Source organism: Pelmatolapia mariae, linkage group LG10_11 (genome assembly GCF_036321145.2).
Source record: "Pelmatolapia mariae isolate MD_Pm_ZW linkage group LG10_11, Pm_UMD_F_2, whole genome shotgun sequence".
Lineage (NCBI taxonomy): Eukaryota > Metazoa > Chordata > Actinopteri > Cichliformes > Cichlidae > Pelmatolapia > Pelmatolapia mariae.
In genome coordinates this window covers 21,022,363-21,046,305 of record NC_086236.1, presented here as the reverse complement: position 1 = coordinate 21,046,305, position 23,943 = coordinate 21,022,363, and the positions used below count along the sequence as shown (strand labels likewise).

General features: G+C 38.5%; 3 protein-coding genes across 3 annotated transcripts; 2 read left to right on the top strand and 1 right to left on the bottom strand.

The window, feature by feature from the left end:
• Positions 1 to 745: 745 nt before the first annotated feature.
• lipia (lipase, member Ia) lies at positions 746 to 6,528 on the bottom strand. Its single transcript, XM_063487490.1, has 11 exons — positions 6,445 to 6,528; positions 6,067 to 6,145; positions 4,180 to 4,550; positions 3,996 to 4,104; positions 3,145 to 3,246; positions 2,951 to 3,040; positions 2,705 to 2,869; positions 2,462 to 2,551; positions 1,226 to 1,334; positions 950 to 1,135; positions 746 to 830 (listed from the first exon to the last, which is right to left on the bottom strand). The coding sequence occupies exons 2-11, from the start codon at positions 6,122 to 6,124 to the stop codon at positions 746 to 748; spliced, it is 1,365 nt and encodes a 454-aa protein (XP_063343560.1). The 5' UTR covers positions 6,125 to 6,145; positions 6,445 to 6,528.
• Positions 6,529 to 8,278: 1,750 nt separating this feature from the next.
• pcyt1bb (phosphate cytidylyltransferase 1B, choline b) lies at positions 8,279 to 12,703 on the top strand. Its single transcript, XM_063487480.1, has 8 exons — positions 8,279 to 8,362; positions 9,436 to 9,535; positions 9,884 to 10,000; positions 11,409 to 11,560; positions 11,667 to 11,745; positions 11,838 to 11,980; positions 12,072 to 12,260; positions 12,467 to 12,703. The coding sequence occupies exons 1-8, from the start codon at positions 8,279 to 8,281 to the stop codon at positions 12,701 to 12,703; spliced, it is 1,101 nt and encodes a 366-aa protein (XP_063343550.1).
• A 1,439-nt stretch (positions 12,704 to 14,142) lies between these two features.
• On the top strand, positions 14,143 to 21,197 carry zdhhc20a (zinc finger DHHC-type palmitoyltransferase 20a). The gene is made up of 12 exons (XM_063487479.1): positions 14,143 to 14,269; positions 15,356 to 15,382; positions 15,482 to 15,576; positions 15,669 to 15,789; positions 16,219 to 16,288; positions 16,607 to 16,639; positions 18,275 to 18,395; positions 18,691 to 18,823; positions 18,931 to 19,057; positions 19,427 to 19,513; positions 19,602 to 19,681; positions 19,798 to 21,197. The coding sequence occupies exons 1-12, from the start codon at positions 14,152 to 14,154 to the stop codon at positions 19,839 to 19,841; spliced, it is 1,056 nt and encodes a 351-aa protein (XP_063343549.1). The 5' UTR covers positions 14,143 to 14,151; the 3' UTR covers positions 19,842 to 21,197.
• The last annotated feature ends 2,746 nt before the right edge of the window (positions 21,198 to 23,943 follow it).

The following is a 23,943-nucleotide window of genomic DNA, read 5'->3' as shown; positions in this document are numbered from 1 at the left end:
TTAACGCTGACAGCCCTAGTTTTCTATCACAAAAAGTAAATATGTTAGTATTTTTTCACTCTTTATTTATGTTAGACATTTTTGACTCATTTGTGACAGATAATCTGTCTAATTCACATTACTGGTCCATCCATCCATCTTCTACTTATCCAGTTCAGAGGTGCAGGGGGCCTATCCCAGCTGTAGGGTACACCCTGGACAAATCACTATCTATCTATCGCACTAACAATAGGGACGGACAACCGTCCACGCTCAAAGTTACACCGACAGCCAACTTAGAATCAATCACCAGTTAACCCAACCCCCCAAATGACTGTGGGACAGTGCAAACTGCACAGAAAAGTCCCAGCGAGCCAGCTGGTTCAAACATAGACCTTCTTATTGTGAGGCAACATTGTGAACCACCACACCACCTAATAAATGGCTATTTTCAGCGAATGACTAATGAATGAGTTAAGATAAAAAGAGAAAACAATCTCAACTTTGCTCTTGAGATAATTTTTAGATCTTCTTAAACACACACACACACACACATTACTCTTAAAACCTCGCACATCACATGGCATATCAGAACACAAACTGTTACACAGTAAATATTTGATTTACACAGTTCTGCTGTGTATATTTTGTTTTGTTTTAGCAGTCCTGGTCTTTTCATGTACAATTCTGGAAGAACTGTAGAATCAGCTGAATCTCTCTGCATACATGCAGTGATGCAGTGAAATGTTATGCAATTTTCCCCCCCTCAGAAGTTGGATTCTTCACAGGGAATTGGCCTGAAGGTGACCTCTTTGTTCTCCTCGAGAAGGACGTCGTATCGACACAGAGACCTGTGAGGGGAAAAAACAGACACTTCAGTAAATCTACAGCTGGGAGATATAAGAGGTGCTTCAACAAAGAAACCAGCTGATGCTGCGTGTCATTTCTTAAAGGTAAAATTTTAGCATACCCCTGTGCTTTATTCTCTTTAGGTTCCAGGTTTTTGAGACGGATTCGGAGAATTCTGAGCTTACGTTTGGGCTGCAATACATTCCCAGTGGAGAATTTAACAGACACCTTTTCCACCCACTGAATGTCTTTGTCAAACGCAGCCAACAGCTCGGTCTCTGTGAACTTCTTGAACTTTAAGGATTTACTAATATGAGGGGGAAAAATACATTAGTTAGAGAAGGTAGTAACATGGAGAAAAAGACAAGTCTTGGTTATATATGCAGAGGAGACTTACTGGTCAATGGTTGCCTGTGCTTGTTTACCATTGCCATGAAGTTTAACAGTCAAGTATCCCCACCGCACATCCTTGTTCCATATCATCACATCCATCCTGTAGTTTGTCACTGAGCAAAGACATGACATTTTTTAATTCAAGTCTTTTGTTTTGAACTATAAAAAAACAAACACTTAACCTGACTTGCTTCTCTGGCTCATTCCCCATTTCAAGGGTTATAAACATAACTGTTCATTTAGATTTTTTATAAAAAATAAATAAATAAATTCCTCATGGCATAGATTCAACAAGGTGCTGGAAACATTCCTCTGAGATTTTGGTCCACATTAACATGACAGCAAAACACAGTTACAGCAGATTTGTCAACTGCACATTAAGGATATAAAACTTTCATTCCACCACATCCCAAAAGTGCTTTGTTGGATTGAGACCCGGTGACTGTGGAGGCCCTTTGAGAACAGTGGACTAAATGTCATGCTCAAGAAACTAGTTTGTGATGATTTGAGCTTTTTGACACAGCGTGTTATCTTGCTGGAAGCAGTGGTCATAAAGGGATGGACATGGTCAGCAACAATAATCAGGTAGACAGTGACATTCAAATGATGCTTAGTTCATAATATGGGCTCCAAAGTGCGCCAAGAAAATATCCCACACACCATTACACCAGCACAATCTGGGATATCTCAAAAATAAGGCAGGAAAGATCAATATTATCATGTTGTTTATGCCAAATTCTGACCCTACCATCCAAATCTCCCAGCAGACAATAACACTCCTGAGACCTGGTAATGTGTTTCCAATCTTCATTTGTCTAATTTTGGTGGACCTGTGCACACTTCAATCACAGTTTCTTTTTCTTAGCTGATAGGAGGAGGACTTTCTGAATCTGTTGCTGTGGCCCATTCAGAGATGCTTTTCTGCATACCTTTATTTGTAAAGCGTGGTTACTGTTGCTTTTCTAACAGCTCAAATCAGCCTGGTCATTCTACTCTGACCTCTGGCAAATGTACTAAATGCACCAAGATGCTGTCATGTGATTGACTAATTAAATATTTGCTTTAATAACAAGTTGAACAGGTGTACCTAATAAAGTGGCACATTAAAATGTGTTAAACCATTGAAAAAAGTATAGTTCTACCACTAGGTGGCAGTGCAGGCTGACAATCAGAATGTATGCTGTATTGAAATTAAGGATTTTTTATAGCTTACTGTATTTATTAGTAAACTGTTACTCACTGCAGTATGGAGATTTTCCGTTTGTTTTGAAGTAGGCCTTTGTTTGGTTCTGTTCCAGCAGGATGTCTTTCCATTTTATGACGTCATAACCTGGGTTAGGTTAAAACACCTGTGTCAGCGCTAAATAATACACTGTAAAATCTAAAGAAATAAAATACAAACTGGCAAAATGTGCATATTTAGATTTTCGTAACTGCCTATCAGCTGACAAAAAATTACATCTTTGTGTTCTTCATCACCAACCTAAAATAGGACATCCAGCATCACCAAACTGGCTGCAGGTTAAGCATTTGCCATCCAGAAAGTCTTTATAGGACGAGCAGGGGTAGGTCCTGCTGGTACATGTGGCATTTATAGAGTCAAGGAAGAGGTACACCGATCTCTGGTGGTCACATTTAAAATACTGTCCTTTTCAGGGATAAGAAAGTAAATTGTTAACATAAAGTTCAGTTCTTTATACCAAAAGTTTCCTAAACTTACTGATCTTACCTGAGAAAATAGTCTTTGGGCAGCCGGGTTGGTCTGCTCCTCCATTGGCGTAGAAATCAATGTGACCTAAAGGTTCCCTGAAACCCAGCACTGTAATATAACAATAAAAAATTGACACATATGCACAACGTGTATGCCTGTTTTGTGTAAAGAAAACAAATTCTTCATAATAATAAATAAGGTGATTGACTGACGATCCATGTCCGTGTGCAAGACATCCACAAACTGTGCATCTGAGGAGTCCAGTCGGTCCTCTGGGTTTTTGCCTTTGAACTCTGGCCCAGCAGGATCCAGTGCTGCAAACATCACATTAGAAAACATCAGTCGAGCTTGAAATTCAGTCCCAAGCACAACACTAGAAAAGAGAATGTTGACCTAACTTAAATATTCAGACAACACCTAGGAAAAGCACTTATCCCAGCTGACCTTCATAGCTGTCTCCTTTTCTCATTTTTTTCACATATCTTTTTTTCCATGTGACAGTTTTTCCCTGTTGTTTTAAACCAGATATTCTCAGTGAGCCTCCAGAGAATTAGCGTGATCTTTGAACGTCATCTCTCCTCAGGGATTTTTACCAAAACTGTGCCGCTTTTTTCATGGCGGCTCCAACCCAGGCAAAACCCAAAGCATGGTATGTTCCTTTGACTCCACAACTCAACCATGACAAATAACACATTGTTTATACACTCTGCAACTTTTATTAAACCCTTTAGCAACAGTGGCTTTATCTCCTTTTGCTATTAGTGACTTCTAAAGTTGGAAATCTAGGAATTAAAAGCTCAGTCAAGAGCCACTACAAAATGTCACCCTTAAGCACGTCAGTTTCCAAACATCATGTAAACTTCTCAATGGGACAAGTTCTTAAGAAGTTTTCTCCTCCTTTAGATTGAGTCAAATAAGATTGTTCTTAAGACCTGAAGCATAAATTAGGCTCGCTTTACTATTGGCCTGTTTTAGAGGGATGTAAAACAAGTGAAAATACCACTTCAGGTTTTAATTCTATATCAGAAAGTGGAAGTGATGTCAGTGTAAGTGCCACTCTTACCTGTTATTCTTCCAATTTCTCCCTTCAAGTTAGCGCCTGTGAAGCCTGATACATGAGCTCCTAGACTGACACCAATCATGTGGATGGAGCTCAGATCGGCTCCGTGCTCCTGAAAAAACATCAGTTTTAGAATCGCTACACACTACACACTCTGTGACATTTGAAATCAGACAACTTGCCATACCTGCAACATGTTAATGAAAGCTGTGATGTTGGATGCTACTTTGCGTGTGTTCTTCACTGCTTCCCAATAATTCAGAGTCGCAGCACCGTAGTTCCAGTCTACCACTATAACGTTCATGTCTTTCCTGACCAGCAGACGCTCAGTGAGCTTGTCGAGCCAAGGCGGTGGAGATCCAGTGGGCCGATACCCATGAATGATGAAGGTGGTCGGTTTTGACACGTTAAATTGGGGGTAGGCAGACAGGTCGGTGTGGGACATGAGGGTACCACATGTCCCATTTAATCTAGTGTATAGCAACAACTGAACTTTGAGGCTGGTACCAATGATTGAGTGACCAAGATTCAGATCGGTAAATTCATCGCATTTCTCAGCTGGTAAGAGATAAAAAACAAAACAAGACAGATGCATTCAGGTAAATAAGATATTATGTAATTGATCTCTGCAGACATTGCATGGGAAAGACTGCACAACATCTAAATACTATACGTCTAAACTTTATGCCATCTTGAGAGGCATGTGTCATATACAGTATATATATAGCCCGTTATTCTGACACCCTGTACTTGCAGTACATTTTAAAGGGCTTTAAACACCTACTGAACCACAACACACTGATCAGCCACAACAATGAAACTGCCTGGCTAACTGAGCAGGCCCTCGATTTGCTGCCCTAACATCTCTGAACAATCAAGCCACAGATTCAGCATGACCTCCACTGCTCACTTGAGGCTTTAAGTGAATCCACCTGGACTCCAGTGTTAAAATGACAAACTTTATGGCAAAAATACAACCCATTAATAAAAGTTGGTTTAGAGCTCTATAACCAATTCTCTTATTCACCTGTACAGGGGATGTATTTATTTAATATGAAATGCAACAGTAATTGATCCTCAATTGACTCGTAAACATTCATTTATGCTGAGTCAAGTCAATGAATTGGACCTCTCCAATTCATAGATTCAGTGTTGGAGCCTTTTGGAGGAGTTACCGGTTAAATACTGCTGCTTGCTTCATCGTGAATTCTACAAATGATTTAAAACAGGGCAGAACCCCAAAATCAAGGCCTCAAACCTGACATCACAGTGACTACTTCCATTCCTCATATCCAGTGTGTGTCTCATGTAATTTGTGGGACCTTTATGGATCTGACCAGCATAGACATTGTTGTTGTTGTAGATCTTGTCTTTCAATACTGCATTTTTAACGGGTTTTGAGTCTGTATTGCTGCTACCTTGGCCACATGTTTGCTCGTAAGAGATTTAACATCAGTGTGACTAAAGCATGCAAACCATTTTTTCTGTGATCACTTGGTGCCGAAAGCCTGTTTGTATAATATCTCAAACCAACATTGTACTGATGTCATCTTGTGACATCAGTACTATTGGTTTCAGGGTGTAGCTCATTGTTCCTCATTACAAGTTTTCATTTGGCACTGACTCACTTAAACTTACAGCACCAAAGCTCAGGACACACCTCTGTACATAAAACACCTACTATCTACTGCTAAGCAAATGCATATTTTAGACACTGACTTTGTAAGAACTTGAAATGATATCTTAGATTGTTTAAAGATTTTATCACTGACAGGATGGTTATTTACTAAGATGAAAAAAAAAAAGTACAGAAATGTGTTTTTCAGTAACAGTTGCACATCAGCAGTGACTCCATTTACAGTAAAATTAGAAGAGGACCCTTAACTAATTCCAAGAAACAGCATTTCCTCAAATGCTGCTTGACTGAAAACTTGTGATACATTTGTGTCATATGTTTTGTGACCACAGCTGTACATGTGTGCAAACACTGTACACACACACACACACACACACACACACACACACCGCTGATATGTAAAGAAAGCCATTTACATTGTCATGATTTGTTTCCTACCTTTGCATATTTGAACAGTAACCAGCAGAAAGGTTATCAGATACTGCCACAGGAGCATGCTTTACACGGGCACTTTAAACTGAAATAGATTAATCAGTCAGACTATTACATAAAAAGACATTTCAAACATTATCCTGTTCATAATATAACCACACAAACAAAACAGACGGTTCTCTTTCTCTAATACTTTACACTGTATCCTTAACTGGTTACTCATCTACCAAACAGGGGTCAGAAAAGAGCAGAAAAATATGTCTTTGCTCCTTGAACACCCTGAGACTGGTGATTTATACAGCACGCCTTTTGTATAGTACAGGTTCTGCCTTTCTCCAAAGAATGTAAGAATATGAAATGTTTCTATTGTAATCAGAGTCTTACCTTCAATGCAGGGTAACGTGGCGTGTCAAAGCTCCTGAATGTTAGGTTATCCTGTGTTTGTACCTCCACATATTTGGAGGCCTTCAGTTCAGGAAGTGAGAAGAAGAACAGCACAGCAATGCTCCCGCCCAGCATGCTTTCGCATAGATAACCACACCCCCTTACCCCAGGTCATTGTGTTCACAGGTGAGAAATTCCCATGAAATCACTCCCCCTTCCTATGTGATCAGACTGGTTATGCTCGTTGTTGACTGAGATTATTTTGATCTGGAACCAAAAATCTAGCATTTGTTTTTCAAAGTGCTGCGATCTATCTGGGAGGAATAACAATGAAAGTGAAACATGTTCAGGGGATTTTCCATAAGTCACTTCTGGAAAACCAAGGCCAGTTGTTCATTCTGAGCTCACCTCCATAAAGCAGTTAAAGAGTTCCCTACACTTTAATGTGGATTACAGTACAGTAATGCGTAAAAGCAGACATATGTATGAGTTGATCATCCAATCTGTGGTTTGGTGAAACATTTCTTAAATTTCCACTCTGTGACCGACTATCTGACTCAAAGTTTCCTCTTTAGAAAAATACTTCTACAATAAATAATTTGGACCTTTTGATAAAGTCCTAAATACCTTACAAACATTACAAAGATATAGATTACTGCATATCTGTGGTATCTCCTGAACATGAAACACACCCAAAGAGATAACAAGACTTTCAGCCTTGTTATCTCTTTGGGTGTTCTGGCAAGATTGGTTTAGACGCACCAGTGCTTAGCGCTAGGTCCATTACTTTTATTCCACTTTTAAAATGTGTTTTGTATAAAATCATTGCATTTACTGAAAAACAGCTCAGCTCAAAGTTAAAGTGAAACTAAAGAGAGCAGAGTTAAAGAAAAAAGGCAGATGTCTGATGGGAATATTAGTCATAAAAGTAGCCTGCTAGACAAACTGAAACTTTGACCAGATGTTAGCACTAAATGAAAAGTTATGTAATCACACTAGTCAGTGTTTTTCATATACTTGAACTGAAACAGTAGACAGAGTCACTGACTGGCTAAAACATTTTTTAGCAGCTAGCCTCCCTGAAAAGTCTTAGTTTTATGTATTTTTGTGTAGAAAATAATGTTTCGTGTGCAGCTTTGTCGTGTTTGTGTGTGTTACATAGGGAAACACATCAGCACCAAAAAACTGAATGAGTTGATGTCAAAACCAGGATGTGCATTATGTGCTATAAAGCACAGGAAGGACAGGATGTTATTGATTTTAAGATATACACAGGTTTCTGCCGCTGTGGCTAACTTTTAACAACTCTGAGAAATGCCGGGACTCACTGTCCCCTGTGTTTGGTTCCAAAGGCTGGTAGTGTCTGACCTCCCATTACAGCTTCATAGTTGATCTTGAATGGCTTTCTCAGAAAAAAATTACAGTGTTACGTGTGCAGCCTCTATTCTTTATGTTAAAGTGTAAGGAATAAAATTTTGAAAAACGGTTAAAAAAAACCAAGCATATTTTTACAGATGTGTACTAAAATGTTAAAGAGCTGGACTTTCAGTGGATCAACACTCACTGGATCATGCTGCTGCTGCCACCGCACAAATAAAGGGAAAGTCTTTACAAGCTCAGCATTGATTGCAAATGCAATCTACATTTCTGAATGCCTTTACCACTGTGGCCTGAACTTTGCCCGCTATGTTATCCTGTCATCAGGGTCAGGCAGGGTGATAGGATGTATACAGACACACAGCTTTAGAGATCCTTCCCTTGCAGTAGTAGGGCTGACTGAGAGGAGCAGCAGGCGGCTGGAGTATTATTGTTGGCTGACAAAAGAACATCCCAGATGGCTCGCAGGAGACGAGGCCGTGGCGGCAATGGACAGCACCATCAACAGGCCGCGCACAATCAAAGAGGAGGCCCTCGCAGGGTAAGCCTGCTTCTGTCATTAGCAAAGAGAACCAACTGCACACTGTTTTTCAAATAATAAACAACAGGGAGCCCCACGAGATCCCCTCTTATTTTGTTTTTGTGAATATATTTAGCGGACACTATAATGAAGTGAGGTATATCTCTGCCTTATACTGCATTATTATTTAACATGCTTTGAATATTACTGAGGTAATCTTTTCCACTGTGGTTATATGACTGGGATAAGTTAACCGATTAACTCCGTGGAACAGCATGACTCATGTCTGCAGTAGCAATAATTAATCTCAAAAGAAATTAAAGACTTAACACGAAAACAATAATTATTTATTAGAATTTTAATTCTTACATTTATGTCCGCTGTGGAAATATGCTGGCTTGTGCGTCAGCATGTGTATAAGCCATGAAGGCTGAGATCAGAATACAAGACAAAAATTAAGAAGCATAGGATGTTGCTAGTGTTTACAAGGTCAAAGGAATATTTTGCACTGGTATACTAACCAATCAACTCAAGGAGCAAAAGACACTTAAAAAGAGATCAAGAGTTTAAAGTATATCTTTCAGCACACCAAAGGATAAAGGTGTACATGCATGCAACACAAAGTCTATAGCATCTTTGAACATCCATGTGCTAAAATTGGTAAAAAAAAAAAAAAAAAAAAAACTACCTTGAAGTTATTATCATACAGAGAGGAGGCACAACCTGCAAACTCACCACATCTCATATATTTCTATTATAAGTAATTCACTTAAATGCTTTAATTTTCTAAAGTGTTCCTGTATACTGTCTTACAGTTTCTGTTTTTATGAACCCCAGTGTTTATCAAATGCAACATGACTGTACCAATAACATCCACTTCTTGGCAGAAGTCTGAACATGTGCAAGAGATTGGATAAACTTGAAACACGAGCAGTTAGGAATGAAGCAAGAGGGAACATGTTTCGTCAGTAATTACACATAGTTTTGTGTCATATAATGTATTCTGGCGACCTGTAAAATTTTAATGATTTAGAGAACAGATGACTTTTTTCACCAACTGTATCTGAATGTCTCCATCTGGTCTTTGTGTTCAGACTCCACGGGAGCCAGCAGATTTTGCCAAGTCTACAGGTTTTGAATCTGATATCTCACATGACAAGCTCACCATTGCTCAAGCACGGAGGGGGACACCAGGTTGCACTTATCACCACCTTTTAAAAAAATTCTGAATACACAGGGAAGAAAATTAGGAAAAGAAAAGTTAACTCAAGATATTTTGCTGTGCTGTAATTATCTGATATCAGTTATAATATGGTGATTTCATTATCAGCATTGTTACATAACTGCCAGTTATTTTGATGATTCAGGGTTTGATCACAGCTATGAATCTGACTGAGTGACAAATCAGCAAAATAATGATTAACTAACAATTAAAAGCATCACTGTTTCATTAGAATTCCATATTTGTAACAGCAAAAATATAAACTGCTCGAGTTTTGTGTCATGACACGACTGCATTTAAAGACCACCCTTCATGTTTAGCTAACCGCCCCGTGAGAGTCTACGCTGATGGAATCTTTGATCTTTTCCATTCGGGACATGCTCGAGCTCTGATGCAGGCAAAGAATGTGTTCCCAAACACTCACCTTATAGTAGGAGGTAAAGTATGCCTTTCATTCACTCGCCACAGTAACACATGCTCAAAGTAACACTCTTTAACCTTCAGGGTCATGAAATAGACACAGAAGCCTCCAAAGAGTCACGTGAAAAAGCATTTGCCTCCTTCCTGATATCTTTTTTTTCTCCGCATATTTGTCACACTCACATGTTTCAGGTCATCAAAGTAATTTTAATATAAAACAAAGACAACTCGAGTAAATATAAATGCAGTTATTAAATAATGATTTCATTCAGTAAGTGAGAAACATTCTCCAAACCTTCCTGATCGTGTGTGAAAATACTTCCCTTGTTAAATCTTGAAGTAAGTGTGACTAACTAGTGAAAAACTGAAGTATCAGTCTGGAAAGATTTACAAAGCCATTTCTAAAGCTTTGGGACTTCAGTGAACCACTGTGAGAGCCATTATACACAAATAGAGAAAACTTGGAACAGCAGTTGCCCTTCCTAGGAGTATCAAGAATATTCTTCACTCCAAAGTGAAGATCGACAACTCATTCAGGAGGTCACAAAAGACCCCAGAACAACATCTGGGGAAGTGTAGGCTCAAGGTTTAAGGTCAGAGTTCATGATTCAGCAATAAAAAAGTGACCTTGAGAGGGTAAAAAAACACTGCTGACCAAAAACAAAACAAAGGTTCATCTCACACTGTGATGACCCCAAGACTTTTGGAGAAATATTCTGTGCACTGACAAAGGAAATCTTGAACTTTTTGGAAGGTTTGAGTCTTGTTACATCGGACATGAAACTAACAATTTCATAAAAAGAACATCAACACATGGTAGTGGTAGTGTGATGGTCTAGGGCTGCTTTGCTGCTTCAAGACTTGAAGGAACCCTGAATTCTGCTCTCTGCTATCAGTTTCTGCTTCAGCTATCTGAAGGAGAATGTCCATCTATTAGTTTGTTTCCCGAAGCTCACTTAGGTTATGCAGTAGGACAGTGATCCGAAACAATCCAGCAAATCCACGTCTGTATGGCTAAAAAAAACCAAAATGGAGGTTTTGGATTGACCTAGTCAAAGTTTGAAGTTTGAACGTTTAACATTTAATTCATGGTAGAAAATCCTCCAGTGTGGCCGAATTCAGATAATTCTGCAAAGAAGAGTGGACCCAAATTCCTCCACAGCGAAAGACTGATCTTAATGCTTCATTGATTCACTGTTTATGGAAAAATTACTTCTTCACACAGGGCCAGGTAAGGTCGGATAGCTTTTTTCCCTTAATAAACGAAAACATCATTTAAAAACTGCATTTTGTATTTACTCAGGTTATCTTGTCCAATATTAAAATTAGTTTGATGATCTGAAACATGTCAGTGTGGCAAATATGGAAAAAAAAAGTAAAAGAAATCAGGAAGGAGGCAAGCACTGAAAATCTCTGTGTTCCTAGTGTGCAGCGATGAACTCACTCACAAGTTTAAGGGCTATACTGTGATGACAGAGGACGAACGCTACGAAGCCCTCAGGCACTGCCGTTACGTTGACGAGGTAGTGCGGGATGCTCCCTGGAGTCTTACACCAGAATTCCTCAAGAAACATAAGGTCAAAGGTCACACAGTAACTTTAAACACAGCTTCCTATAATGTCATAAAGTGTTAAAGCTATATGGTGTCCAAACTGTCTGTAAACTGTTCTGTTGCATTCATAGATCGACTTTGTGGCCCATGATGATATACCTTACACCTCCGCTGGATCAGAGGACGTCTACAAACACATCAAGGAAGCAGGTGAAGATTCATGCAACGTCAAAATAAATTCTAGTTGTCTTCTTTCTCATAATTAATTACACATATTTAAAGTATTTGTGTGTTCATGTCAGGAATGTTTGTGGCCACTCAGAGGACGGAGGGCATCTCCACATCCGATCTGATCACTCGTATCGTTCGTAATTACGACATGTATGTCAGACGCAACCTGCAAAGAGGCTACACAGCCCGTGAACTAAATGTCGGCTTCATTAATGTAAGAAAATATTTCATTTTTAATAAAACGTAAAAGGAAAAACAAGCTGTAAATACAAAATTAGGCACAAATGCACCTTACTTTATCTCAGGAGAAAAAGTACCGGCTCCAGAACCAGGTGGACAAGATGAAAGAGACAGTCCGTACGGTGGAGGAAAAGTCGAAACATTTTGTCTACAGGGTGGAAGAGAAGAGCCAGGACCTCATCCACAAATGGGAAGAGAAGTCACGAGAATTCATTGGCAACTTTCTGGAGCTTTTCGGACCAGATGGAGCATGGGTATGTTCACTTTCACCATAAAAACATCACACACTAACTGTAGCACAAGATTTAATTTCGGTCTTCTTAACTAGAAAAAAGTCTGTGTGTGAGCAAAAACAAGCATGTCTTCATAAACTGAATCACAAGAGGCATTCTTTAAATCACTGCAACAGAACATAGCATTACACACAGTGAAAATCTGATCTGTGTCTGCCCTTGTTTAGCATGCAATTCAGGAGAGAAGTGGCCGTATGCTCCAGGCCCTGTCACCCTACTCTTCACCTCGTGGCTCGCCAAGCAGCAGTCCCACCAGAAGACGCTCAGTTTCTTCTGACTCCACCCCCTCTTCTGCAACTGCCTCCCCACCTTCCTCTCCATCTTCCCACTCTTCAACCAAAAAGGGGAGACGTTCACGCTCGTCGCCGAAAGTTGCCTCTACAAACAGCAAGCATGCACAATGAGCTCCTCATTTGTCCTCTTGCAGTCTATTTGCCATTCATTTGGAAGAAAATGTTCTGAAAGGAGGCTATTAATTATAACTAGCAACTAAAAATGAAAATATTTAATTTATTAGGGGTGTATTTAAGTCCAACGTCATGTACATAATGTGTGTACAGAAAAGAAAAGGAAAACGACATTAAAATTTTGTTTGGATGTCATCATGTCTTATCATTTGTGTTTCTTTCATACAACACTAAATGTAATGGAGCATATTCTCATCTTCAAAAAAATAAAAATAAAAATCTTGAGTGTCAGTGAGGTTCTCCACCTAAAACTGTAATGTACTACACTGAAACATTTGCTTTGTATTGGCAACCTAAGGCAATTTCATGCTGGTGTAAGGAACTCTTGATAAATAAAGGTTTAAGCAGTTTTATAGAAATAAAAGAGGTCAGTCACAGAATATATTTATTTAACAATTTCCTTCTTATCACTCTCCCGAAGTAAAAATAAGTAAGAATAAGTAAATAAGAAGTAAAAACCTTAACAATCAAACAAGCCTCTATGAGCAAGCATTTGGCAACAATACGAAGGAAAAACCCTTTTAACAGGAAGAAACCTCCGGTAGAAAAACGATCAGGGAGGGGCACCCTGGGGGGTGAGGGGAATAAGACAGGATAATTGCATTCACCTACATTCGCTTCTTCAGTTCTTTTGTGCACTGTCCATTGCTTTAAATGGCTAACCCCATGTATTTAAACTCCCGCCTCCCTCTTATTCACACACCTATCTTGTCCAGCTAGCACCAAGAGAAAAGAAAATCAATAAAAAATAGAAAGACAATTAAGGCATCTAGCAAATTAGGAGTGGAGACTAAAATTACAGAATTACAAACAGGTGGACAGACACCGAGCTCCAAAACAATGGTTAACTGTGCTCCACAACTTCACACAGCATTGTGTTTCTCTGCCCCCAGCTGGACAAAATAATAAATGAACAAATAAATGAAACATTTGAACTATTCTGTCTGACTTTTTGTTCTAGTTTACTAAACCTAATGAGTAGCCTAAAATTGCTTGTTTTTTGTTTATTTTCAACATATTCTTACTCATAAATACAAAAGTCTGAGCATATCACGAGGAAACTAACTAGCCAAAGATTGTGCGAGTCAAGATTTCCGCCGTCTGCAGGTTAACAGGCTGACATGCTTCAATACGCCCTAAGAAGAGCTCAACTTTAGCTGCCACTGTGTTTTATTATGATTGTTACTCTGCTGAGAGGAATGATTACGAACGGTGCGTTAAAAATATACTTAAATTGCACTTTTTGAACAACTAAAACATCCGCGTTCCGTTCCTCGTCGCCTGCACTGCCGTGAAGCATCTTGATCCTAATGCGTCTTTGGCTGGACCATTTAAAAGTCGTGGTTGTGACGTCACCGTCAGCTAATGTCAAACACGGATTAAAGATGGCGCCCTCTCACGCGCTAAGGTGCTGTAAACGGGCTCTGAATTGGGTACCTGTCCTGTTTATTAACCTGGTCGTCGGCTGGTCCTATTACGCCTACGTTGTGGAGCTGTGTGTCTGTAAGTGCGCTCACCTTTATAAACATTTAGCGGCCGCGTGAGTTGACAGTGGCAGGGTTTGAAACTTTGATAAGCTAGTTGTCAATTTAAAATCTGGCTTCACACTCCGTAATGCGATGAAACGTTTGGCGAATATTAACACATATTTCTGTCTCTCCTTTTCATGGAAACGTTTTACATAAATTGTTTTTTTTTTTCATGACAGCTTCGTTTGTCTACTTTTTTCTTCCCCTCCAGTGAGAGGAAATACTTTTCTCCGTTAATAATTAATCACTCCATTAGGGCAGACGTAATGCGTCAAATAACGGATATCATAAAAATAGAAAAGTGGAGTGACTGTGAAAGGGTTTGTGTCGTTTGTGTGTTGCTTAATCATGTTAAAACTTTCCGAGTTTACTAGATATATTTACTAGCTATTATTATTATTATTATTATTATTTTTATTTTTATTTTTATTTTTTATATAGTTTTGGGGTGTCAATAAATTAGGTGCTTCCGAGCCAGCTTTAAAATCTAGTCCGTGACTTTTTGATGCTATCAATGTGAATTTATCTGTAATTAAACATATTTTGAGCAGTTTAAAAAATGATTTGTCAATATTACATTTTAACAACTTATCGTTTCAGGAGAAAAAAAAGGGAATTTGATTTGTATTTGTTTTTACCCGTTTTGCACATTTAACTTCCAGCAGTGGATTCTGTAATTGTAATTTAAATTCTAGTAAACATAATTTATTTGGCGCACTCCTGAGTAAGTCCTAAGTGTTTATGCTATTTTTCAGCAGTTTTTAATAAGTTGTGTGTCGTGTGATTTGTGCTGCTCCCACACACAGACGCTAAGTTAAATAGTTTGATTCAGGCAGGAGCTGATGAGACCAGTATCAGCATGTCTCTGTGTTGCGGCTGTGGTCAGGACAGGGACATCCCTGCTGATGCTTAAACAAAGCTCTCTGTTGTGGGTGGGTCACTGCTGGCCGTGCCAGGCTGCTGCAACATGGTGTGAGGAAGAGGGAGAGAAGTGGGGGATGTGTAGTCATGTATTACTCCTAACTAATATATACACATATACTTTACCTTCTTCCTATAGATACAATCCCAAATAATGCTGAACGAAGTAAGTATTGCCCTCACACACACACACTCACTCATATTTGATGCTATTATTTCTCTCCTGCTAAGGATCCTTCTTTTTTCTTTTTTTTTTCTACAACAGTCAGCTACTTGGTTATCTTTCACATTTTCCTCGCCATGTTTATATGGGCCTACTGGAAAACTATCTGGTCCAAACCAGCCAATCCCTCAAAAGCAGTAAGTTTGCTTCTGTCACACTCCTCACTTAGCGGAAGAGAGGAAATAAACAAAACACTGATCACTGAACACTTTTCTTTTTCTGTTGTCAGTTCAGTCTACCCAGGGCAGAGAAGGAGCTGTATGAGAGAGAAGAGCGAGCTGAGGCCCAACAAGAGATCCTGAAGAAAGTGGCGAGGAATTTACCCGTGTACACACGCACAGCTGGAGGAGGTATGGCTTTAGATGCAGTGTAGTAAGTGACTGTGCTTTGTTTTGTTTTTTTAATTCCCAGTTGTCGCTTCAAAACACACCATCAGGGAAAACTCTGTTAGCAAAATGTTGCTCTGTAAAAAGAGGAAGTGCACAAAAGTTTTCATCATCAGCCATCAACATTGCAAAAGCACTACAAATGACAATCACATGTCTTCTCTGGTTGTTTCTCAGTTTAATACATACTAGGCTTGTCTGTGCCGTGTTTACGGAAAAGCCTGTGTCAGGAGGGTTAATTAGACTCGGGTGCACCTTGTTTTCTCTTCTGGCTCCCCTGCTAATTAAAAGTCAGGATGTGACCCGCTTGGATTCACAGGGAGATTTAATGAATATGCTTTAAGAATATCCAGCAGGTATACAGTTAATTTTGTTTTCTCTCTCTCTCTCTAGCCATCAGATACTGTGACTTCTGTCAGGTAATCAAGCCTGATCGCTGCCATCACTGCTCAACCTGTGAAATGTGAGTCCTCTCTAAGTGTCCACACTTTATCAACACATTCCTGAATAAGATGTTCTTAAAACATCCACCCTAAAGTAGTTTCTTCTTCTGGCAATAGAAATTCAGGAAATGTTACAGAACAATTTCAAATGGTTTTTGTTTTTTAGTAAAGTGATAATATGGAAAACTAATATCTTAATAAGGGTTTATCAAATGTGTTGTTTTTGTTTACTGGGTCAGTGAAAAGATCAATATGTTGGTATATACTGGATGGTACTGATAGGATGCACATTTTGCTTCTTGTTTTTTTTTTTTTTTTTGTTTTGTTTTTTTTTCAAGGTGTGTGCTGAAAATGGACCATCACTGCCCCTGGTATGATATTCTGTTTTTACTTTGCGATTAAACTGCTTTGTTTAAATTCTTGAACATTAATTGAACGTTACTCTTATTACTGTTGTTAATATTACTATCAAACCCCACTTTGCAGTGCATAGTGGGAGATTGGGAATATACACAGTGTTGGGAAGGTTACTTTTAAAATGTATTCCACTACAGAATACATGCCCCAAAATGTATTTTGTAACAGATTCTGTCACGTTACTCAATGAGAGTAACGTATTCTGAATACTTTGGATTACTTAATATATTATCATGCTTTTTACAACTAATGAATGTACTATTGCTGTGTGATTTATTACTTTTACTGAAGGTTATTCGCCATACCAACTCCAATACCAACTAGATTTGTAAATCTTAATATAAAATGAGTAACAGTAGGGTGGACATGTAAGACAGGTAAGGCTGCACTTTTTGCAGCGATCTCATATAGAAACTATTCCACGCGTATATAAAACAGGTCTGTGGCTCCGAACCGTAAAGGCGTAAAACCGTAAAGGGACCTCTGGCTAATACGTCGGGCTCGTAGCCGAAAACTAGCTTTACTTTGTTGTCTGGGACAACTTTGCTAGCGAGAGACATAGAGAGGCGTTGAAAGGCTGCTCCAACTTATTGTTTCAGAGGAAAACACGAACACAGTGTACAGTCGAGTCTTAATAGCTTACTTACAACTGGGCTTGTCACCCACTCTTTTTGGCTGCAGTGGTTATTATTATATTTACATGCTTCTATCTCTCTTTTCTGGTCGGTGACAACTCGTACTTTTCCTTTTTCTCCCTCCCTCGCTCACAGACACATAACGGGTACAGCAGTCCGTTCTCCCTGCAGCACGGACTACACTGTCCATGAGGCTACATTCTTTAGGGCTATGCCTGTAACACTCTGCCTATTGCCTTCATATTAAATAATTTTTGTGAATAATTTAAAAAAAAAAAATTTCTTCACGTTATTATGGGGGCTGCAAGTAATATCATGGGCCGCGAGATTGAGACACAGACATTAGAGCCTCTTGATGTGTGTTTTGTTTGGGTTTCCACCAGCGTGGAAACCAAAAATAGAGAGGGCATAGCCTTATGAAACAGGAAAATACCGCCGTGTAATCCATTCATTTCAACAAAGTAACTGTATTCTGAATACCACCTTTTTAAACGGTAACTGTAACGGAATACAGTTACTCATATTTTGTATTTTAAATGCGTAACGGCGTTACATGTATTCCGTTACTCCCAACACTGAATATACATACTCTATGATCATTATGGTATGACACTATGATATGTTGTATTGTGACACAACAGTCTAATTTGAGATTTGGTGCGCAATAAAACTGTCAAATGTGCAAATATATATGATTACTGGGTTTGTATAAAATATTTGTATAAGTCATATAGATGTTGGCACATCACAGTGCCCTGGGCAATGTTTATGCGAAGGTTGGGTCCACTAGGAGGAATTGGGGGAGGAAAAAAAGATGGATAGACATACATACATACATACATAATCTCAGCTATATTTTCCATGGCTATTGTCATAATGTTATTCAGCACCCCCTTTCTTTTTCTTTTTTCTTTTTTTTCTCCTTCCTGTTGTTGTGGTGTCATCTTCTTTCAGGGTGAATAACTGTGTTGGATTCTCAAACTACAAGTACTTTGTCCTGTTTTTGTCCTATGCGTCACTCTACTGTGTAGTGATTTGTGCAACAGTCATCCAGTATTTCATCAAATTCTGGACTGTAAGTACATTAACCTCCTCATGGTGTTTGCATGACATTTAGTGGTGTGAACACCACATGTATCAGTATCAACCTGTTGCTATTTTTAGGGGATTCTTTGCAGCACACTTTACACAAGACAGTGGGTCCTGTCACATAGTCCAGCAGTGAAACAGTATTTTATTTCCATGCAAGACTTTGTTGTACTGAGGAAACAAAGTAGTATCAATTTGTTTCATTTTCCACATAATTTGACTCAGGGCTGTCACGATTAATCAGCTAAAAGTGTGTTTTGTTTTTTCCCTTCATTCTAAAGAAACAGCTGCCTGACACCCACGCCAAATTCCACATCTTGTTTCTGTTCTTTGTGGCGGCCTTGTTTTTCATCAGCATTGTGTCACTTCTTGGATACCATCTGTGGCTCGTGGGAAAGAACAGGACCACTATAGGTAAATTAATACTATAAATACATACTTCGTTTAATTCCACTTCTACAAAAATCACCACTGGCTAACTGTTGTCGTTTTTTGTTTGTTTGTTTTCCATCCATTTTCAGAGGCTTTTAGGGCTCCTTTTTTCACAAATGGGCCGGATAAAAATGGGTTTTCTCTGGGATTTAGCAGAAATGTAGCTGAGGTGTTTGGAGACCAGGCAAAGTACTGGTTTTTCCCTGTTTTCTCAAGGTGAGTCTACTCTCATGTGATATGCTTTGTCACTAAAAATGGATCATCTGATAAGTTTGCTTTAAAAATTTTTTATTAACTTGCATAAATGGTCACTAACAAAATGGATCACAGAGTCAAAATGAGGGGGCAAGAGCTGATGCACGCCCAAACTTTCACCCACTTCATATCAGTCAGAATAAATGATGTACGCATACAGATGGTGTTAGTGCATGCCTACACAGTATGGGAGGGTAATTGGTTTTGTACTAACAGACCTATCCTGCTTTTTTTTTTTTTTTAAATTAAAGTTAATTTCATGGAGTGTCAGAAATATGAAGAAAAAAAAAACCCAATGTGAAGATTTATTTATTTTTTCTGTATTTTCAGTCAGGGAGATGGGCATTCCTTTGTCACCAGATTGGTACAGATAGATCCTGAGCAAGCAAACAGTGTCCTCCAGCAGAATGGCAAAGGGTAAGTTTTCTGTTTCTTTCAAATCTTTAATATCAGAGGCTTCAATTTTATTTACTTTGAATTAATTTCTTTTTGACTTTAATTGCAGGCCTGCTGATGGAGAAGCTAACCCGCATGTCCTCAGCAATAATGTTCAGCACACAGAAGATGGCAGCAAAGAGAAAATGAGTATGTTACTAATGCCCTTTCTCACAATTTCATGCTTTTGTGTCCTAATTGCTTTTGTTTGTGCTCAATAAACAACCCATCCTGAGACATCTTTTGTGCACACTGTTTCCTTTTAGATGGCGGACAGACTGTCTCTGTGACAATAGAGAAGGAGCAGTAGATGTCATGTGTATCTCTACTACAATGCCTTAAACCAGGAGTATCATCACCTCAACGGGAGTCATCCTAGACCTTCATTTTAAGCTTTGATGCAGCCTCAAACGACATGTTTTGTATTTGTTTTTATTACATGGACCATTCCTCATCCAGCGTGCTTTGAAAGAGCACTGCAACAATACTGCTATCATGTAGAAAGAGCCTCTACAGCGACCTCATAGACTGAACCAGTCTGAAGCAGAAGAGATTCAGGGAAGGAGATGTCTTTAAGATAAACCAAAGACATTCAAATAATCCCCAAAATGTGGGAGCCAGTGTTTGTCTTTGTCTGTTTTATGTTTAAGATTTCATCTAGAGAGTCATCCTTTATCAGTATTAATCAACCTCTTAATCACTAATTGCAGAGCAAAAGGTTTGTACGTTGATTTTCATCCGAAATAATGTGTGTCTTATAAGTTGAACACAAGCACAGTGCAATTAGCAGCAGTCTGTTATCAGATGGTCTCAAATTTAGTTTACATATTTGTAAATATTTGAAGGTCTTTCTGTTTACACTTTAAAATATTTATTTTTCATTTCATAATATATTTGATAGGAAAAACATAAAGATGATAAATGCTAAAACTTAGATGACCAAATCCAGTTTAATGCTTGTTGAAATGGCTTAATCTCAATCCGGATACTTGAAACACAAAGCCAACAGGTCTCCCATAATTCCAAGATGATCAGGTAGATTGCATTTTTCATTGCACTATAATTATCTGTAATTTGTCCTGTTTTATAAATTAATTGCTTTGTCTTTCTATGTATTTATTTGTAAATCACATTTTATTTATTTTCAAAAAGACATTAATGCAAGTGATTTCCTTCTTCATCTACAGAACTAACATCCTTTGTATTTCTATATTAACATGAATCTATTTGAAGTGTCTTCTGTTTGTGTCCACCACTTTGAAAGAAATTTAAAAGTTTCAAAAACACAGAGCATAAAAAAACCCACAATAAAAAAACGTCATAAAGAACAGGCAATTATGTCCTTGAGCCTAAAGCTCGATAGACGAGGTGGAGTTTATACCAGTGATCCAAAGGTGTCACAACCTTTCTTCACTCTTTACTGCTCGCCATTGTTTCCTTATATTACCTTCCTTTTGGAGTATGTGATGTGTAGCACAATAAAACATGATTGATTGATTTTACTTTCAGCCTACATGATTAGTGACTCACAGTAGTTCAATGACCGATGTCAGTGAACTTACCAACAGGCACCTGGAGCTGCTGATGTAGTTAACGCCTGCTTGAAAAAATGATGCTTTTTTTTTTTTTTTTTTTTTTTTTTTTTTTTTCTTTACGAGATTGTTCATGCGGCTTAATGATTGCTATGTAACAATAAATGTAATACAACTATACATCTCTATTCTTTAACAAATGTGTGATTTGTTTTTGTCAAAAATGGGATTTTAAAATGTTCCATTGACTGAGGAACAACGCTGCAGATGACTGAACTTGTGGACCCTAAGTGCTTACAAGATGTTAGTCATGACCAGTTAAGCTTTAACTGGATTCCAGTGAAGTCTATGTGATGCAACTTAGATTTTAATGGCTTTGCCTTTGCCATTGAAATCTATACCTGAGCAGTGCCTTTATATGGGGGGGGGGGGGGGGGGGGGGGTGTCTGTCATATTTGTACCGGAAATATGAACAAAAAAAAAAAGAATTAGTGATCATATTGCTGTTAGCTTATCTGTCGATAGCGTATATGTATCTACTAAAATTCTCGGATGAATTCTAATCTCAGTGACCTTGACCCTTAAGGTCAGAGGTCAAGTTTTCTAAAAATCTTGTGAATGCGATAACTTGTGAACAAGGGAACGTAGGATTTTGAAACTCAAGCCATAGGGCAGGGGTGTCCAACTCCAGGATTCAAGGGCCGGTGTCCAGCAGGTTTTAGATGTGTCATTGATCCAACACAGCTGACTTGAATGGCTAAATGACCTCCTCAACATGTCTTGAAGTTCTCCAGAGGCCTGGTAATTAACTAATCATTTGATTCAGGTGTGATATCTAAAACTTTCAGGGCGCCGGCCCTTGAGGCCTGGAGTTGGACACCCCCGCCAGAGGTACATCTACTAGGAGGCTGAGTGGTACTTCCCACCGCCACCAGCATTTTAAGACTCTGCAATAGCATTTTGGCCAAGGGCGTGTTTTTTAAAGCCAGAAGTGAGCATACTTGGATGAAAGTTATCATTAATGCTAGCAATCTACAAGCACAGAAACCAGCAATTCAGTGCTTGATAGTTACCCTTACTACGAGTATAATGTAAAAAATACCTTTCTGTCTGTTTTTTTTTCTTTGCTGGCAAACAACTCCCAGACCACGAGGAGTTGAGAAACCAAATTTGGCAAACAGGCACATCTTAGGCCTCTGAAGGTTTCATCAAAATCAGACATCATGACATTCATGATGACCTGAGGTTAACCTTTATGCATTTACAGCACCATATAGAAAAGACTAAATGAAAAGTGTGACACATAGTACGTATCTAAATCTTTACAAAGTCCTATAAATAATTTAATAACAAATGCGCTTTAAATAGTTACACATATTGGGACATAAACCACAGGCTTGGGAGAAAGTGATGTGGTCAGATTAAGTAAAAAACAAGCTCTGACATCAACTTACCCCTGTGCTTGCCTAAAAGGGTTTCTCCACCATGTACTAAGACAAGTTACGCTTGCACAGCTCAGTGGCAAGCAAATCAATTTTAAACTTTCATGTAATGTGTTTTTTCTGGACATTTTATATTTGATATTCTGTTTCTCACCATAAAAATTACAGACTGTTCTTTTTTATATATATATAACTGAGCAAACTTACAACTTCAGCAGGGAATGAAGTAATCATTTACCCCACAGTAAGCTGTGAACAGTTCTAACTAAGGTTTTCCACACAGGTAGCGTGCCCTGTTCCCTTCTGCTTTCTCACCTTCCACAAACTATCACTTAATGCTCCAAAATATCAACTAAACTCAATAAGGAATCCAAAACAAATGTATGTAGATTTACAATTACAATACCAATCACAGACCAACAAACACAGCATAAGCTGTTCATCCTTGTAACTTTTCCCAAGTTCTCTAAGTGTGTAATTTTTCTTTTTTCAGACAGACTTTCAGATCTGCCTTTTTAACCACTGGGGCAGTAAAATATTTTGTAGAAGAATTTCATAAATCTTGTGTTTTATTCTACCTCTGGTGGGAGTTGAAATTTTGGCATTTCCATGGCACTGTCTGTGCTGTTGTACAATAAACAGGTGAAATGTGTGTATTCGAAATGAATCAAGATTGTGAGCATCATTTTTTTCCTTCTTGCAAAAGGAATATGATGACATGGGGGGAAAAAAACTAGACAATTATTAGCCAGAGACAGTTGAGCGACCACAGTGCCATTCACCTCTCTGTAATAGAATAACAGATAAAGTTTAATAGTCTCACCACTCAACATTTGAACCCTCTGGAATCTTTCTAGGTAATAGAACTTAAAGGCCTATGTAGGATTTTCAACTTTAAACTTTTCTCATTAGTTTTACTCTGCGCCCATTCATGCCGTACTGGCTTTCTTTAGTAGTATTATATATAGTATTGTGGAAAAGGTTAAAAAGAATCACTTTGCATTTTGGAGCACTGGATAGAAACTCTAATAAAATGTTCCTATGGCTTCATAGATTTCTGCGTAACATACCTGACCATAGCTGAGCCTAAACTTTCATACCAGAAAGACAAACAGAGACTGAAGTAATGAAAGCTAACCTTTAAAGCAATAGTTTAACGTTGAAATACTGTAAATTAGCCGAGAATCAAAAACTATAGCTCACAGCTCACATTATGCACTGAGAAGGAAATAACACACCCTGCCAAAGTTCACCTTTCCTGACGCACAATGGATCTCAGCCTTTCACTAAAACTCTGACCTTCGTGTTTTTTAATTACAGTCACTTAAACCTGTGAATAAAAGCGTGACCAGTTGCTCATGCTTTCTCATAAAGTTGCCTGCCACTTCTTATCCCACCTTCACTTCTTCAGAGTTCCTTAAGGGCAAGGTACTCAGCT

What these genes read in the sequence shown, in the direction of transcription:
- pcyt1bb (XM_063487480.1), top strand. Translation starts at nt 8,279, where the DNA reads ATGGCTCGCAGGAGACGAGGCCGTGGCGGCAATGGACAGCACCATCAA. An exon ending in AAAGAGGAGGCCCTCGCAGG is followed by an intron (nt 8,363 to 9,435) that starts GTAAGCCTGCTT and finishes CTTTGTGTTCAG; the next exon opens with ACTCCACGGGAGCCAGCAGA. An exon ending in AATTCCTCAAGAAACATAAG is followed by an intron (nt 11,561 to 11,666) that starts GTCAAAGGTCAC and finishes TTGCATTCATAG; the next exon opens with ATCGACTTTGTGGCCCATGA.
- zdhhc20a (XM_063487479.1), top strand. Translation starts at nt 14,152, where the DNA reads ATGGCGCCCTCTCACGCGCTAAGGTGCTGTAAACGGGCTCTGAATTGG. An exon ending in CGTTGTGGAGCTGTGTGTCT is followed by an intron (nt 14,270 to 15,355) that starts GTAAGTGCGCTC and finishes TTCTTCCTATAG; the next exon opens with ATACAATCCCAAATAATGCT. An exon ending in CAGCCAATCCCTCAAAAGCA is followed by an intron (nt 15,577 to 15,668) that starts GTAAGTTTGCTT and finishes TTCTGTTGTCAG; the next exon opens with TTCAGTCTACCCAGGGCAGA.
- lipia (XM_063487490.1), bottom strand. Translation starts at nt 6,124, where the DNA reads ATGCTCCTGTGGCAGTATCTGATAACCTTTCTGCTGGTTACTGTTCAA. An exon ending in CTTTCATTAACATGTTGCAG is followed by an intron (nt 4,105 to 4,179) that starts GTATGGCAAGTT and finishes ATGTTTTTTCAG; the next exon opens with GAGCACGGAGCCGATCTGAG. An exon ending in CCCAAAGACTATTTTCTCAG is followed by an intron (nt 2,870 to 2,950) that starts GTAAGATCAGTA and finishes ATCCCTGAAAAG; the next exon opens with GACAGTATTTTAAATGTGAC.